This window comes from Saccostrea echinata, unplaced genomic scaffold (genome assembly GCF_033153115.1).
Source record: "Saccostrea echinata isolate AGI-Se365-2 ecotype Australia unplaced genomic scaffold, CSIRO_AGI_Sech_v1 ptg000040l, whole genome shotgun sequence".
Classification (NCBI taxonomy): Eukaryota; Metazoa; Mollusca; class Bivalvia; order Ostreida; family Ostreidae; genus Saccostrea; species Saccostrea echinata.
The window spans coordinates 4,557,501-4,576,452 of NW_026889789.1; the positions used below are offsets into that span (position 1 = coordinate 4,557,501).

An 18,952-nucleotide genomic window follows, 5' to 3' on the forward strand; every position below is an offset into this window, starting at 1 on the left:
ACAAAGAAGAAGAGGAAAGTAGATAAGACAGTTGATTCTGAAGTCAGTGCAGAGGAAGCAGCCCTCAAGAAAAAAAAGAAAGGTGGGTTTTTTTTTCGTATATTACTGTGAAGTCCAAATTTTTCAAAAATCTATAAATCAGAATTTCATTATATATGGGTATATACAGCAAATACAATCTACCATTGAGTCAAATTCTGACTGACGTTTTTCATACTAATTGTTAGACCATTATTTACACACTGAATTGTCGACAGATTTTTCCGCTATTTCTCGATCATGACAAGGAGCACACAGTGGGTGTGACCAGTTGGCATGGGATGCTCACTCCTGCATGGCACCTGATCCCACCCCTGATGTTTAGATGTCCCTGTTTGCTCTGCTCCTATTTTGTAATGTTTAATGGACTTGTTCGTTATCTCCACATATTTCATCTATCTAACAGAAAATTTTTAAATTTCAGAAAAAAATGAGGAAAAGAAAAAGATAGAGTCTGCACGAAAGCAGACGGAGATGGTGACGGCGGAGGAGCTGTTTAAGTCTAGTTTGTTAACAGCATCGCATGATATACATGTAAGTTCTCATAACATAGATGTGTCAAGTTCTGTAACATCCTCCTCTGCAACTGCCTGCTCTACCACCTTGTCCAGTAGCCACCAAAACCCTCCAGAATATGAGCCCATTTCTCCTGTTAAGTCCTCTTCTCCTCAAACCCAGTCTTCTCAGACATGCTCTGTTGATTCTAATCCTTCACCAGTTAAGTCCTCTTCTCAAACTCAGTCTTCTCCAGCATGCTCTGTTGATTCTCTTCCTCATTTTAACAGAGGGTTAGGGTTTCCTCCCCACTTCCATCCTCTTTCATCATTCTTTTATCCTTTCTATCAAGCCAACCAAAATTCTCTCTCAGTCTTACCTAACAGTAGCATGATGAATGTGCCATCTCCCCCAAAACTTAATTCATCCACTTCATCCGAATGTCCCCCTTCTCATTCAGATAGTTCTACACATCTTTTGAATTTAACAACTGACACTCCATGCACAGTAGACAATGATGATTGTGACAGTAGCGCTAACATTAACCTAAATGCTGGTGACGTGTCAACCTTTCCAAGTACATCCTCACAGTCAAGCTCATTTCTATCTGCCCTCTCAGACAATGGTTGTGGGGATTGTGTACTGAAAGAGACTGAGTTGAATAGTTGTAGAGAGTTTCAAAGACAACAAGAAAGGGATATTTCTTACTGGAAATCAGAAGCTCTTAAATTGAGGGCAGAATTAGGTTACTGTTTTAAAAAATATCTGCTTTCTATGTGAATACATTTTGAGTATCTGTCTGTATGTTTTAATTTACATTGAAAAAAAATATATATTGCGGTAACATTTTGGTAAATGGTTATGTCATAAATATCAGATTGGATTTATTCATAATTGGTTTTTAAATTTTGAAAGTACATGCAAAAAAAGATATATTGATTTTATTAACTATATATACTGTACATCCCCACCTCTCTCTCTCTAATAATATACTGGATTTTTTTTTTATCAGACACATTAAAGGAAAACAATTCTGACAAAGCAACATCGTCCACCAGTCAGGATAACCACTACCTTCCCAAGAGGGGGATCTGTGTAGATAAATGTTGTTATGTAAGTAATATGAGTTACCACTTTCAACTTAAATCATCAACAATGCATCCAAATTTTCTTAATTTCCCTTAAATTTTTTAAAAAAAAAATTGTAGATAAGTAATATCTAAGTCTGATTAATCATTTTTATCAATAATTTAGATTGTTGCTGAGAACCCAGAAAACTTCACAGTCCCACGGGGCTATGTCAAATTTGTGGAGGGCCACGACATCTACATTGATGCAAAGTGGATGGCCAACATCAAGAGTCTTTTTAGGGGGAAGACAAAACCTCACTGTTTGAAATTAGTAATGAATGGCTTTTATGAACCGAAAGAGTTGCAGAAAAAAACTGCAATGATTTTGTTGCAGACACCTCTTGGACAGGCTTTGAAAGGTGAGATCAGAATAAAATATGTTTTTAAACTATTTCCACTAATTTTATTCATTATATCTTTTTAATATGAATTTTATTTATATAAATTTAATTTATTTTTTTTATTTCTTTCCTTACAGCATTTGCAATCACAGCATTGGGAATGGACAACACAGACATTGTGAAAGCCATAAACACAAAGATTGGAACCATGTGCCGTGCTGTGAAAGAAAACAGACTATCTAAGTAGATGTCCTGTGCATTTATTCATTTAGTTGAAAAATCAACATTGTGTAGTTTTTCTCTTAATGGCATTGAAAACCATTGGATCTTAATTTGCTAACATTGGATTAAGTGCTGTGATTTCAAATGAAATTCATGCTTTTTCATCCAATTGTAAGTAAAATGCATGTTTTCATATCATATATTTATGTATATATCAAATGGGCTTTTCATTGTAAGTGGACTTGAATACCAACAATCCTGAACTGATTCAGTGCATAATATCTGATTGTAACTCGTGTATACTTGTTTTTATATAATTTTTAGAAAGCTTATTTTGTGGAAACATTTATCTGTGGCAAATTCTTTTAAATTGATGTACCTGGTATTTTTTATGCATATTAAAGCAAGTATTAATTGATTTATTTGTTATTGATACTGTTACATTAGTCATAGTTCATACTCGCACTGTGTAGTTTTTTTTGAAACCTGCAAGGCAAAACACTTCACAAAAGAAATGCAGTAACTAGTACATGTATTATCCTCTTAGTCACTAGCTGATTGTAAATTCTGACACTTGCATGTAGAAAGTGTTGTGGTGTACAATTTTACTAGACCATTGATAACTTGAGTCAAATTGCAGTTGATTAATGTTCACATTTGGTTACAAAATGTCATATACCTTGAAGAAGAGGCCCCAGTGACTACAAAAGTAATCCTTAAGGAATAACCATTGCTTTAAAAATTTAAATTGTCATTTGATTTTCTATTTTTATAAAGATCATGTGAGTGCAAGTGATCCCTCATTTAATTGGACAATCCATGTTAGATGCAAGTCCATGATTAATGTGTTCATAATTAAATGCATTAAATTTATTTATAGCCATTGGGAGTTTGGGAGAGTATTAAATATTTGAAAGTTGCCAGAGGTTAACCGCAAACTATATAAGGCTATCTGATAAGGTTTGCCGGAGGTTCGCTGCAAACTGTACATGGCTATCAGAAGTTTGCCAAAGGTTAGCCGCAAAACTTCACCACAGGTTCACCATAAACCATATTTGGCTATCTCAAGTTTGCGGCAAGTCTACTGCAAACTTCATTTGCATGGTAAAAAGTCGCCGTAAGGTTGCTGCAAACAATCTGCAGTAACCTTGCCGCTAAGTTTGCGGCAGATTTGCCGCAGTACTTCGCCAGAAGCCTTATTTTTTGGTAAGGGAGGTGATTCATAACAATGTAGTTACTCATTTATAGCTAGAACATTTTTTTCTAATATCAGATATTTGACATAAAAATGAAGATATTATTTTAAGAACCCTTTTACACCTGGTTTTCATCAATGATTTTAACAAATTGTCATTATTATGGATTGTTTGGTTGAAATTAGGGAAAGTAGATAATTTTGTTTTGAATATTTTTCTCTGTGCTTCATATTTCGGACAGAGCAAAATGAAATGTTTTTCATCCTCAATATCAAGGTTTTGACAAACTTTACACAACCTATCATTTTTATTAATTTCAACATATCTACCTTTTTCAATTTCTAAATTATGTGCACTTAACCTAATTTTTGCTAAAAATGATCTATCATGCAGTGTATAATGTTGTGAGTTCACTCATGCCCCCAATTCAGAAAAAAGTACCCAGTTCACTCATATATATATATATAAATATATATATATCTTATCTAATACCGGTATTTAGCTGAGCCACAATCACTTTTACTGAATTTCTGAGGTAATGTTAGTTAAATGGTGTCAAATACTAGAGACAAACCTGGGCAGATCGTTTTTGCTAGGCTAGAGTTGTCATGCGTTTGTGATTCGAATGATGGGTTTAATCTTTGCACAGTAATTTTCAGTCAGACGCAGCTCACCATCGCCTTTCTTGAGTCAACGAAGCCTTGCTGTGCCGCTGAATAGATTTGGTTGACGAAAATCCTCGTTTTCTCCGCATTTCATTCTTTTCGAAACATCCGCTTTGTTTACATTACCGAAAAGTAAGATAAGTCGTAAAACTACCTCGACTTGTTGTTAGTTTGAATCCAATGAAATTTTAGTCACATTTTATATGATTTTATATCAAGTATATCTTTAAAATAAGTTGCATTGTAAATTTTATTTCCAACTCTACTAAAGAGATGAACGACATACGATTCATTTACGTCATTCGGAGTTGCGCGGTGGATTCAAAATCGTCACTACCATACGTCCTTAAGGAAAAAAATAATAATTTTTCGTACCGAGATCGAAGATTGGGGGAGGGAGGTGTTGTTATTATCCTGTCTTTATATCTTTCATTATGTGTTTATGTCATAACCTTTACCTTCCTAAATATATAATAACTTCTGAATCACAGAACTTAAGGACTTGTGGAGTGAAATATGTTCAACATTATACACCGATGGATAACAATACCTGTAAAGAGGGTAGATCCATTGCACTGCGACAAATGATTTACGAGACATCTATGTGATATTTACCCAATCACGAGGGTCTTTCACAAAATACGTAGACAAAAACGCCTTTCATGATATTATTTTTACAAAATTTATAATTAACATATTTTTTAAGTACAAAAACATTTTTTTGTCGTTGTGTGAAGTTTCGTTCGGTTGAACTCATGCTACTTAATTTTAAATTCAACGTGTTTTGTCACCACGGAGAACTCTCAAGTACACTGTAACGTCAAAAGTTACTTTATTACACTTCCTCGTCATTTCTCGCAAGGTTTGTAGCGCCTTGTTAACTTAGTAAAAGGTCTCAATAAAATCTTGATACATAGTTTGCTAAAAATTGTTCGGGTAGCATTAGTTAGGTTGTCAATCTGGAGACTTCACGTGTTGTTAATGTATAGGGTAGATAATTTTCGTTATTTTGTTTTAAATCATTATTTATTTCGCTACTATGGAACGTCTTTGTTATTATTTAATCAGAGACACAATAAATAAAACATTTATGTCTTTGGTTCAATGTGTGATATTTGCACGCCTTCGGACGTTATAGGATTTGATCACGTGACCAACTTCATTTGCAAATGAAACTCAAAACAGGATATTTTATTTTTTTCTAAATGCAATGTTGTACGTGAGTGATTGACGTTAGCATATATTTAATATAAAGCTTGTAAGGCGATAGGTTTATGTTAGGTATAAGGGTGACTGTCCAACCCACATATAGGCCTACAGTAGGCCAATCAACTTTGATAGAACTTTTTTTTTATCGTTTGTGAAAACCCCTTCTACTAATTGTCTTCCATTAGAAATGACCACTTTCGGGACTTTTGTGTTTATAAAACACATCTTGCTAATTTATTTGAACGCCTGTCCCCGTTTTCTTTTTTCCAGTCGCTTCCACGGGCACTTGATTCGCCTGCTTTTCATTGCGAGGGGGCAGGGGTAGGGGTAGCAAATATACCCAGCCAGTGACTATGGCCGAGTCCTGATGCTGGGTCACAAAGAAAAATCAGTCTATAAAACATTATACTGAGTCTTCTTTGATTGTAGGAAACCTATACATCCATCTGTTGACAGCCGGGGGGATACACCGTCCTTAGAATTGAATTCCAGGATATCTCTTCAAACACTGCGTAGGCAGAGTATATTAATTTTAATGTTAGATCGACTTCAACTAATTATCTTATGACGGTTTGCAGTTATACTGGAGATGCAGGTAAACAGATAAATAATTAAACTATATGGATAAAAAAAATTAAATAAATAAATAAAGTGAATAAAAAATAGCTAATTTTCAACATTGTTTAAATTGATATAGAAATATATCTTCATTGTACATGGACATCAATTCCAGTTTATCAAAAATTATTTCCCTCTTCATTCTAAACTACGAATTACGTTTAGTAATATTGAGTTTCCCCATTGATTTATCAATGTCCGCCTTATAATATTTTTTTCTTAAATATACATAGATTTTAATTTAATAGGTGATAGTACTGCTTTCCACAATAATGTCCCGTTCTCTGCAAAGGATGTCGACCATTATACAAATTAATTCCGGAATCTGCGCAGTGGACTATAAAACAGCTTGGTGGAATCTGAGTTGTCTACGAACCAAATTGACAGCAACGCACGCCTCATCCGGAAGTAATGTTATGGGCTGGTATGGTTCTGATATGTACAAGCCTTTGAACGTGGTGAAAATGCTTCTCCGTAATGAACACCCCATCCTAAAACAGGTAGACTGTCTTCTCGAATCAGAAGAAATGAAATAATTTACAACCAAGGACGGTTCCATATTAAAGATCTTATTCCGAATATTCTTTGTTCGGTTGGCTTTAAATATTCTATTAAAACTGTTTACTCTCTTCTTTTTTTTTACTATTTTAAATCATTTATCAATAATGACCGATGGACGTAATTTTTCAAATTGTGTTTATCTGCAACATTTTACTTTTAAAAACATTTTTGTCTTCATTACATGATTAAATCGAAAAGTGGTTCAAAAAATAAGAAAGAATAAAAAAGTTAACAAAAAGTAGTAAAAAAAAATAATCATAGCTAAGCAAAATTGATATTTTAAAAAGTGTTTCGAGAACACATAATGAAAATCAGGCCTGCAAGTATACAGTAGGTTTCCTACCTGTCTAATACTTTCAGAATTTTAGTTTTGACTCGTAATGATTTGTTATCATTTGGTTGGAAAATAATGTCCATTTACTCATAAATGCCAAGTAGTCATCGGTAAGGTTTTATCACAGGTCATATAGAATACTAATTGAAATCCGGTCTGAGCTTATAATTCCGGAAATTGCGCAGAGGATTATAATACAGCCTGGTGGAGTCTGGGTTGTCTAAGAAACAAATTGACAGCCACGTAAGACTCGTACGGAAATAATACTATGGGCTGGTTTAGGTGGGATATGTACAACCCTTTAAAGGTAGTGAAAATGCTTCTTCGTAAACCTTGATCAACCCATCCTAAAACAGGGAGACTGTCTTCTCAAATAAAAAGAATGAAATATTTTACAACGAAGGACGGTTCCAGATTCTAATTCCGAATATTCTTTGTTTGGTTGTCTTTAAATATTCTATTAGAGCTCTTTACTCTCCTTTTTTCTACTTTAAACATTTATCAATTATGACAGATGAACGTAATTTTTCGACATGTGTTTATTTGCAATATTTTACTTAAAAATAATGCCTTCAATAAATAAATAGTTCGGAAAGTGATTTAAAAAAAAAAAGAAAAAAAGTTAAACAGAAAGTAGTAAAAAAAATAATCATAGCTAAGCAAAATTAATAATAAAAAAAAAGTGTTTCAAGAACACATAATCAATATCAAGCCTGTAAGTATACAGTAGGTTTCCTACATCTCCATTACTTTCAGAATTTTAGTTCTGACTGGTAATGATTTGTTATCATTTGGTATGAAAATAATGCCAACTTATACATGAATGTCAAGAAGTCATCGGTAAGGTTTTGTCACAGGTCATATAGAATACTAGTTGAAATGCAGTCTGAGCTAGTATATGTATATATAGCGCTTTAGACTAATTCCCACCCCCTCTCTTTCATACAGTACTGTTTGCTTATCAAGGAATTTCTGGTAAGGTTCGCTAGTTAACACAGTCAAAAGAGGTTGTATAAACCTATGTGAAGGCGGAGACGCACAAACCTCAGATACCGTATATCGAGCATAGATGAGTAAAGGCATAATAACACAAACTCTGAAAATCACCTATATTTCTTCAGGGAAAAATTAAAGTGCGTCGGATAAACCAAAACTCTTTCCAATTGCTTTGAAAGTGAATGGTAAGCCTTAATCTCCTGGTCCTCCTTTTTGTCAAGCTCAAGTTCTTGTTACTTGAATTAACCTGACACAGACTAAAGATTACTCATGCCGAAAACCTTCTTACAGTATGCCATGACTTTGTAGGTAGAGTGAACTGTTACATCATTAGTCCATACCACACCTTAAGAAATGTCTTAGATTAAATTTGGGTGAGATTTTTTTTTCGTTAAGCAGCTGTGACTAATCTTAGGAACTTCCTAAGTTAAAACTAAGGCATATCTAAAGTTTTGTCTTACAACATTTGTGAAACGGACACAGTACGCTGGATAATTGTAAATATTTGCTGAGTATAATGCACTAAAGAGCATAACAAATTGAGTACGTAATAATGTAACGAAGTACACCATGCTGGACTATGGAAGTCTGAGAGACAATCACGTGCAAAAAGGAAAGATTAACAAAGATGTAATTCCGGATAATAAATGAAAAAAAGGAAAATTGTGATAATACAAATATGTTCATTATCTGTTAAAAATATAGAATGTTGTAGCATAAACGGTGACTTGTTGTAAATGAATGCTATAAATAGATGTTGTATCTCCTTAAGCAACATAAAAGTAGAGCAATGAGTGAAGCAAGAAACCAAATTGTATGATTTATTATTTTTCAACCCGTGATGTAAAGTTGATAAAAAACACAGTAATCTACCTGACCAGCATAGCTTCCATTGGGAGCACTTTAAAGGTGCATTTATACAGTTGATAAACACAGTGGCTTCAGTTATTTAAACCAAATACAAAGAAAAGCACCATTAGTCAGTGGAACTTATCAATGGTTTCTTCAAGAAGCAGATCATTTTTTTCCTGGATAAAACGAGAAGACACTTGGAAATGGTATATTTTATTCGTTTAAATAGAGTAATTAAAACATTGAAAATTCTGTACTGGAAAAATAATAATTTACGTCATTGGTGACTTCCTATCATACTATTTTTTTTTTTAAGAACTCCTTGGTTTGAATTCATAATTTAATGTCAATGTGTTTATTTTGTTGTGTATTGCTATTTTGAGGATTTTTTTTTTCATATTTTCTAGTTCAAACATCGCTGGTCAAGAATTATGCGTCTTTAGCCGGAAATATTTCTTATCATTATGTCCAACTTTATCTTTCAGCAGAAGAATATTGAAGTTATTAAAAATTCAAGAATAAAAAAATCCGCACAAAAACAAGATCCCCAGTTATTTAACTCAAATTAAAGTCGAAAGCTTAATGTCCACTTGACAATATTTAGTTTAATAAAATAATTATTTGAGGGTCAGTATCACTTTGATTTATCAGAAATAAGTTAAAGTACCCTATCACTATGTATCTATAATTGTAATGGTTACACTGAGTGAAACACTTAGGGTCTTATTTAAAAAGATGTTTATTATTTTTCAGAAGCCTACCGTCTGTTGCGCTAACTATAACAAGGACAAAAACAGGAATTGTAAATGTATGATTTTAAGTGCACCCATTTTCAAGCATGCTATGGAGATGTGGCGAGTGGCATGTGACTTTATAATATGTATTTTAGACACTTAGAGAGTTTTTTTCAGGTGATTTCATAATTTTGTAACGTAATTTTGTGAACTTGAAAATTTCAAATTTGTTTTTGTATCATTTTTAACCGTACTAAGTGCATTAATATTTTGGTATGGAACCTTGTATGAATGGTTACGTGGGGAGCAGATTATATTTCTTATCACTTTAACTTTTTACGTGTGTTTTGTACGTATCGTGTACATGATAACCTCTCTTGCTTACATTATCAATCATTTACATTGATTTTCTTCATTAGAAAACTACAAATTCCTTAACGAAACAAATAACAAAAATGTATCTGTTTTGGTTATAGTATGTACGCCAGGATACCTTGGGAAAAGTGTGATAGAAGTTATTAATGTGGAACATTTGGTCAAGATTGGGAGAAGAGTGCACTTGTTTCCCCGATGATTGTGGCCATGTTACAGGGTATTTTGGAATGAGTCAACTTAAATTGTACATGTGACCACACAGGCAGTTAGAGGCACTGTATACATACGAAAGTTAAGTAAGCCAGTGCAGATGCTGTTTAAATGAGAAAGTGTTACGAATTAAAAATTTATTTCATGTAATTCATTCTTTAATAACAGGTCATCAAGAACTTAATCTAACAATAACACACCAACAATATTAACAGGAACATCAAAAACTGGATAACCTAGCTGATTTTGTGAGAAGGAGTGACAAAATATCAACATCACTAACAGAAAAACCTCATTTACCAGTAAAAAGCAGCACAGTTTTGCACTCATCAGAGATACAAACAACTTCATGTTCATCTGTTATAACTATTGCAGAACAGTTTAACAGTAATTATTTAATATTCGGTATGGGTTTGTTGTTAGCTATTCTATTTATAGTTATCATCATGCAACTAATTTTGAGATCAAAATCTGCACAAAGAACGAGAAAAATTTGGAGAAAATAATCAAATAAACGTATCTAGTGACTCCGCAATTAAACCACACGATAAAAACAATATAGCATGTTAGATCCGGATAAAGACAAAGGTCATAAAGGTCATGTTCATCAGTATGTTGAGTCGGAGTATCAGGAAATTGATAAATGTTTAGAAATGGTGGATGTTCCGTCTCGGCCAAAGAGAGGTTCACAGTCAAAACTGGAGATGTCAGGTGAACGTAGTTGTTTTTAATTTTTTTTTTTTTTTTTTTTTTTTTTTTTTTTTTTTTTTATTTTATTTTGCAACAGAAAATATAGGGGACAACATTGGTAGACAACGGCATTCAAACATAAAAGTTTTGGATTCAGACAAAAGCATAGTGGATGATTACAAAGGATATAATAAAACCATTGGTAAAATCGTCATATTCATTTGATGATGTCATCGTTGAATGTTCTACGCAATACAATTAAGGTGCCAAATGGAAATATAGGTGATTTTTTTTACATAGAAAATACATTCTTTACAAGGATTGGCGATTCTTTTTAGGACTTTACTATTATCGGACAGATGTAATGTGGTTGAAAACTACATGTTGAGGACGATTACATTTCGTATTTATACTTGTCACGTAATATGGCGGTCAGGCGATATTAGCACATATACCTGCAGTATTGAGATCATCTATAAATTCCAATATTGCAAGGGCATAACCAATTTAAAAAATCTAAGTTTAATTTATAATTATTTTCAACACTCTTTGTAGTTTTTGAAAATTGCTGCGAACCTATATAGATTCTACTATCTTATTGCTAAAATTACATTTGTTAGACCGTATGTTCAATATTTTGCTGGTCAAGTACATTAAATGTAGATATAATTACATAATTATTCATTTAAATAAATATACTTCATTTGCAAGATTTCATCATGTTAGCAGCACTTTTCAAATGTCTTCATACCTCTTGAGTTTATGTGTAAAAGCTTATCATAATGCATTGAGGGTACATACATGCCCTTGCAAGATTTCGATTTATTATGACCCTTTCATTACCCATCAATGAATCTAAATACAAATATATGGCAGTATCGTTTGTCTAGGGAATGTACGGGAAGTATATGAACCAAATCATAAAATAGACATCGCATCCATGTTAATAGCCTCTTATATATCTGCAAATAATATTTTATTTAATTACAAAATACATTGTACAAAAAATAAGCTGATCCGCCTCTCACTGCATACAGTCTGTGTCAAATTTTACGATATGACGTCACGTTGAGAAGTGCATTGCGATCAGTGAATTGTTTACATATTGCCGTGTGAGATTTAACCATAAAAAAAAAAATACATGCCATAGTAAGTATTGATGTAGTTTAAAGATATCCAACCGTTTAAAATAGCAAATAAGTTCATTTTGTGGTAATTTGAAGAACGTATATTTTAATGTGATGCCATAGTAATCATTTCCCGTATAAATTAGATCCCGCCTCCTTATTGCACCCTTAACTGTATATGCTTCGAAGCGTACAGTTACACCAAAACATAGCTAAGGTAAATGGCAATACATATCTTGATGTTCTCTTTGATTAAAACATCCAATTACTATATAAATTTCAAAGTATTAGAACATTAAAGGGCAATTTTCGTCTAAGTATACTTTATGCCAAGATCAAATGAAAATCGCTCAACGGTTCTGCAGAAGAAGTATCAAAAATGTTAAAAAGTTTACAGATGGGCAAATAAACAGGCAGTCAGATTGAGGACGACAAGTGTTCAGATAAATTAACTGAAAACATTTTTGTTCAGTTCAACAAAGTTGAAACTCTATATTTTATTTACTGTGTCAGAAATTTAAGAAGAAAATATATTTTCAGCTGCTATGAAGGAAGCACTACTTGACAAACGATAATGTTGAAGATATTTATGACACTAACAGCACAACATAAATACACAGATAACCCGGATATTTAAATCATAACATTGATTATAAAGGAACTATGAATTCCGTCTTTGTTTCATGAAGAACATCAAAAAATATTCTTTATTAATGGATCCAGGATAATCTTGGAGGTAAAATTATATGAAGCATAATTAAAACTGAATTAATATTTATTTACATATTACCTTTGAATAATGAAGTGTTAAATCTACTTTCGTTTTAAAAATTGTAATGTTGTGCAAAGGCGTTTGATTTAATTGGAGTCTTCTATATAGAAATCGTTTGAACGAATCATTCATAGTTTTCATGACGATTTGGTCGGCTGCACACACACACACACACACACACACACACACACAAAACGAATGTTTTCAAAAAAATATCACTAGATACTTCTTGTCAGGACAACAGGAATGTCCTCCGCCCTTATCAGGTTGGCCAGTCTCCCAATGGGTTATGATAGCCCGAACAAGCAGTAAGTATATATTTAATAGTGTCTTTTTTTATGTCAACACAAGAAAAACTTGATTCTGTAAGGTTCCCATTACAGGGGTAAAGAAAAATATATGAAACATGTCGTCTCCTTGAAAATTTACATGGATATTATAAGCGTAGGCTAATTTTAATAAAATAAACCATGTAAGATGCATAATGAACTTCACATGCATTTTCAAAACCGGCCTTAAATTTAATGTCTATTTTAGAAAATTGGTTCTAAATTTCTTCAACGAACAATCGTGGTATATATTAGGAAACAATGAGTTCTCGTAATATCAAATCATCCATGTAGAAAATGTTTATAACCTTTGCTGCACTTCAATTTTGAAGTGAATATATTTTGGCAGTATTAGAGTATTAAATGATATAGGTCTTAAAGAGAGCAACTAATATGTATTAATAAATAGCATATTTTGCACAATTTCGCCCATTTAAAATATATAATGCATTTTTTTTAATTCTGTAAATAATTTATAATTCCATATCGCAGCATCCAAATCACATATTAAATGAATATTTTTTTTCTTATAGAGAAAAAAAGAAAACCAATAATGATAATAATAATAATAATAATTAAACAAAAGAAACAATTTATTTTCAAATCATTATTTTTTTTACAGAAATATTGAACAATATATCCTCACCAAAGATGTACATGTACCTCTCCAATAAAAAATTATTGACAAAAAATGTATGTTCAAGGCTGCGCACTTTGTTTAACATAGGGGAACAGATTCAAGAGAAAAAAAAAACCCACACATTTATAATATTTGATTGGATTGCAAAAATAGAACCAACTTTGTCGTTATTTACATCCTATGAGTGCATTTGCAATTGAGACAAATATAGTGAAAATAAATCCAGTATAAATTGTTTCAAATGTTTATCATTTTTGTTTTTGGTTATGCATCCTTTTTCTTTACATACTTGACTATCACACAAGTGCTTGCAAATAAAGAAATCAAGTCTATCTTGTGGTGATTTGGCCGTTAGGGAAGGTACTTAGATTTTTTTTTCCATGTGGATTCCTTCTTGTTCTTTGCTTATGAGTAGAGATGAGTTCTTAACGTGATATAACATAACATCAGACTGGTTCACACCAGAAATCGACACTTTGGATACTATAGACAACTATTTTTCAGCAAGACAACCTGGCTTAAAAGCTTATCATTTTTTTTAGCTTACACATTAGGTTTATAGATCTAGACATGGATTCTCTTCAAGATGTATTTAGAATATCTAAGTAGGAACTTCATCGTCACCTTCTGTATCATATTCAGCATCACTACTCACCTTTCTTATAAGGTGAAACTAAAGAGAGTTCAACACCTTTTATCACCTTCAACAAGATTTTAGTCTATATATTCGATTTGGCTAGGTACTACACCTTCTGTATATAGGTCATCTTTGTTACCTTTCATTGAAAAGTCAGCATCTTCTTATATATATAAGCGTACCTTCTTATATTACATGTATGTAACTGCACGTTTAATCATATTTTAGACTATCCTGAGATGGAAGACAGTGCCTATATCTAGCCAATTACGAGAGGAAGAACCTTAAACTTTGTGTGTTATATATCTATTGTTTTTATGAATTATTTACTATAATTTTATTTTGGAAATGTTCGTTTTCAACTAGGTCAATAAGACTTACAATCTTTGAGGCAGACCAAACTTATTATCAACAACAAAATAGATTTAGGGTCATTTTAATCTCGGTGAAAAATAAACTTTTTAATGACACTGAAATCCGCCTGATCAACATACATTATACTCCAATATTAAAAACATGTTACTTTTCCTGAAGATGTTAATTTCCCTTAGCTCTTATGAGCAAGTAGTAAAATCTCCCAAATAATCAAATACGTTGTCAGACAGTCTCGGCATGAATCTGACTTTCTTGAAATTACTTTAAATTATACATAATGTATATTTCCTTTAACTAGTCATTTTTTAAGGAATCAAAATCTCAGAAATAGAAGCATTACCTTCGTTGAATTACTTTGGAGTATTTATACAGTAAAATGACTATTAGACGTTAAATTGTAAAAAAAAAAAAAAAAAAAAATAACTTGTAAACCGTTTAAAAAGAGATTTTACAGGCATTTCTTCTTTTATAATAAAAAGGTTTTAAATTCTTTTGTAGGACTCGTTCTTCTTGGGAAGTACGGCATAATTTTTTTCGTATTTGTTTTAGAAAACCAAAGTTTAGAAAGAGGTTTTGATAAATATATATATATATATATATATATATATATATATATATATATATATATATATATATATAAATGCAAAAAATGGTTTAAATGAAATTGTTAGACCCTGCACTGTATGGAAATTCTGTCCTCATTAGGTGTGTTTACATTTAACGACTAAGTTTGAATATGTCATTTTTATCCCAACACGTCCACATGTTTCCGATAATATGTTGGCTAAAGTGCAATATGGGGTGCTACAAAAATAGACGCAACCAGTGCAAAATCAAAGAATACATTTCGGACACTTAGCTGGTTCCATATAAAACCAAGATAAAATTTTGTTTATCTTATTTTGTCTTTGAGACCTATCCACGATATTTTCAAAAAAAAAATACATTTTTGTAGACATGCTATTCAATAAACAATCTTGACTTTTGGGAGATATTAAAAATTCTGCGTGTGTATACAATTGTTATCTTTAGGTATCAAAATACCCACCAAAAATCGCTCCTGTATCCTTCTGTCTTGTCAATAATATCACATCTGACCTGTAAAAATAGACATTATTTGTTCATTGTTATTTCACCGAGAATTAAAAAGAATCTGCTAAATGAAATAAATATAGCAAATCATTGAAACCATTTCAAATTAGTTCGCTAATTTCCTCTACTGCTTTCAATTGATTTCATATATTATACTAGTGATTAATTTTAATTCTTGTAGACGAAATATGGATGTGAAGTTCAGATCTGTGACGGCTTGTCCTAAGGATGCTTACTCTTGGCTTAGCAATGGTAATAAGTTATACTGCCCAAATGATACACTAGGAAGGAACCTCTACCAGTGTGTACCTAATGATGACAGATCTTCACTTGTGGAATTCTGTCTTCAGGGTAGTATTGGAAAATATGCAGCAAGTGAGTCAGAATTCTTTGTTGAAAAATATCCTGATGAAATTATATGTTCAATTTGATAACTTTTATACTATACCTTAACAAGTCGGTACAAATGAACCTTGGAAGAAATAATACATGTTTATATTTGAATTTATGCGTTTAGCCTATCCTCTAAACACTTAATGCTCTCTAACTGATGTTTACTAAGAGCTCAGTGTACATGTACCTCTTATCAACAGTCAGGGCCTTCTAACCTCTGACATAATTATCTGAGATAATGCAATCGACAAGTTTATCTTTCAAATTTTTTTTTCAGGATAATGCTTTAAAGCAGAAGCAAATTGATTTTGTAAAAGAAAAAAGATTTTCAGCGTTTGTCTTTATGGTGTATTCGGCTAGCATAGCCATTAGGTCCTTATAGTATTTTTTTTTTCCGTTCCACAGGTTTTGGAGCTTAGATAATAATTTTTGCACTAATTTGTCAAGTAAAACACAGCCAAAAAATCCTCAAAATTTAACCATCTAAGTTCATGTTTATGGAATTCATGCAGACTAATTCAAAAATGAAATAAAATCAAATTAAAAAAAAACAAAAAAAAAAACAAGCAGTCAAAGTCTTTAGCCGATCCCGATCATAGGAGGATATAGGATTTTGTAAAATGGGGAGTGAGTCACCACATGACTGTTTATATTTACTATCGGTATCTCTGTCTACCAAGTAAATGCACTACATTTACATATAAAATGGGACAATCACCCTTTTCTGTAATTCTGAAAGACCTGTATTGTATAAATTATGCTTCTACAACCGAAATCAAATGAATATTTGTTTATTTGGGATTCAACATTTAATTCGTTAAGTTCGACTGCATTATTAACAGTATTATGAAATCGATTGACCATTAACGGGCATTGATCTTTTTTTTTTGGGGGGGGGGGTGCTTCCGTGTTAAAAGGTTCAATGAATTTGTAAAAATATTGAAAATGCACGTTAAACATCAAATAATTGGCATTTTTGTGTAGTAGTACTTTTAGTTTTATTTTTTAGAATAACACACAAACAGAAATAATTACCTAACTCTGTCTTCTTTCTGAACTCGATCTACAGTACTTCAAAATCAGATTTTCAAAGAATTGCTGTGGAAGTCTTAATTAAGGGTGGTATTAACTCATTTTTAGTATTTAATGCTCTTGTTTTTCATTTTTAGATATATGCCCTTATGCAGTATCTTCAGGCCACCTAGACGCTATCAACTGCTCAACTTTTCTCAAAGGCTGTCCAAAGGAATCGTACAATACCAATGAAGTATACAAATGTAAGACCTTCCCTTTTTATGGATGGAATAGAAAGATAAATGATGAAGGGCTGTACAAATAAAACCTGTATTACACAACTCGAATGCATTATTGTTTCAGATCCAGCCTGCTTGGAAATAAATCCACAGAAACGTTGCTATTTAGCAAATGTAAACTGTCCAAACGAAACGTAGGTGAATTTATGCACTCTGTTGTTTTATGTCGTATGTTTAAATCAAATTCTTACGCCAGGATTATAATTATGTCTACTTTGAAATTTATTTTTAGGCATCAGGACGTTCAGTCAGGGATTGAAACCGCACATATAATTGCTGGAGTAGTCATCGCGGTGATCGTATTTGTGTTTATTGCAATACTTTTCTATCTTTTCTACTTGAAAGGGATCACTTTTCCTTGGAGCAAAATAACATGTAGGTTAACTAATGAATACATATATACATGTATGTATTTGTATATATATTTATTACATTTACAACACTTATCTCCCGATTTCTCTTCTTCCCTTCGGGAAGAGTGTTGGAAGAAATGAACACTTCCCGACCTGTAATAGGTGAAAATAAATCATCCTGGCGAAGACTAAAACTGCCAAAGCTTCTTCAGATAAGTTGCTTAATACTTTATATAGTCTTGAATACAAAAACTGTTTCACATGTTTTGGTGTTTCTATCTATTGACTGGCGATATAAACTGACACTCGGTGTTTTTTTCATTGACTAACAGAACAACACTACCCTGGGGTTAATTGTTTCTTTTAGTAAATAATGTAGCTGACAAAATAGCGTATGCCTAAAAAGTACTGCTAGAATCATACTGTTCGGTCGAGAAAATAACTATTGTACACATTAACACGAAACATTACCCGATGTTTTGGATTATATATACATATAACCTAAGGTTTTTGTTCCAACCATGTTTACCTCACGATTCTAGCAGCACTTTTCAAGTATTATAGAACGACAGTGTTCGATCTGTACAAATATCATATTCTGAAGTTTCCGAATAATTGTTGTTCTTTTGCATTATTTTTTTCACGAATGACAGATGAAAGGCCGACTGGGAAACGTAAATAGCTGACTGTCTTCCATAAAAAATGATAGTATCGATGAAAATAAATCTGCATAACTGTTTAACAAACTTAGAGCCATATGAATAACACATAACATTCACGGTATTTGCTTCTAAACTCCCCTTTTATTTATCTTTCTCTTAGCCAAATTCTCGATATACAACATGATCAGTTCTCAAATTCTCAAAGAGTAAGTAGTGGGATAAATATCCCAAAAGATACTGTGGATTCACTTTACACACCTCAGAGAGAATGGGCTTGTTGATCTTTGTAAAGTCATTATATATATATATATATATATATATATATATATATATATATATATATATATATATATATATATATATATATATATATATATATATATATAAGTTAAAACTATTTCTCATATGGCGGATTGTGTTCTACATTTGCATCCAGAACTTCTCATTGCTATTTCTCTGAGCATCTGTCAATCCCTGGTTATGATCAATAACCACTACTATCATGTGCTCCCATTTTTGACCTTCCAGATTAAAATGTTCCCGAACTTGACTATTTTGTTCACAATGGTTTTATGGTAATTACTGACTCTTC

The 18,952-nt window shown here is 32.2% G+C and overlaps 2 protein-coding genes and 1 long non-coding RNA gene across 3 annotated transcripts in view; all 3 read left to right on the forward strand.

The window, feature by feature from the left end:
* Positions 1-2,252, forward strand: part of LOC133200479 (uncharacterized) — a 2,441-nt gene extending 189 nt beyond the window's left edge. Inside the window, exons 2-5 of the mRNA XM_061336271.1 lie at positions 1-82; positions 1,547-1,647; positions 1,789-2,023; positions 2,143-2,252. The exon at positions 1-82 is cut by the window's left edge and continues 50 nt beyond it. Of these exons, the coding sequence (XP_061192255.1) occupies positions 1-82; positions 1,547-1,647; positions 1,789-2,023; positions 2,143-2,252 (528 nt within the window). The remainder of the gene's footprint in view (positions 83-1,546; positions 1,648-1,788; positions 2,024-2,142) is intronic.
* Positions 2,253-15,857: 13,605 nt separating this feature from the next.
* On the forward strand, positions 15,858-17,687 carry LOC133200665 (uncharacterized). Its single transcript, XR_009722989.1, has 4 exons — positions 15,858-16,014; positions 17,202-17,309; positions 17,410-17,479; positions 17,578-17,687. It is a non-coding gene; the product is annotated as an uncharacterized LOC133200665 (long non-coding RNA).
* Positions 17,688-18,344: 657 nt separating this feature from the next.
* The window catches only part of LOC133200529 (uncharacterized), a 54,186-nt gene continuing 53,578 nt past the window's right edge, over positions 18,345-18,952 (forward strand). Inside the window, exon 1 of the mRNA XM_061336316.1 lies at positions 18,345-18,372. Coding sequence (XP_061192300.1) covers positions 18,345-18,372 — 28 coding nt within the window. The remainder of the gene's footprint in view (positions 18,373-18,952) is intronic.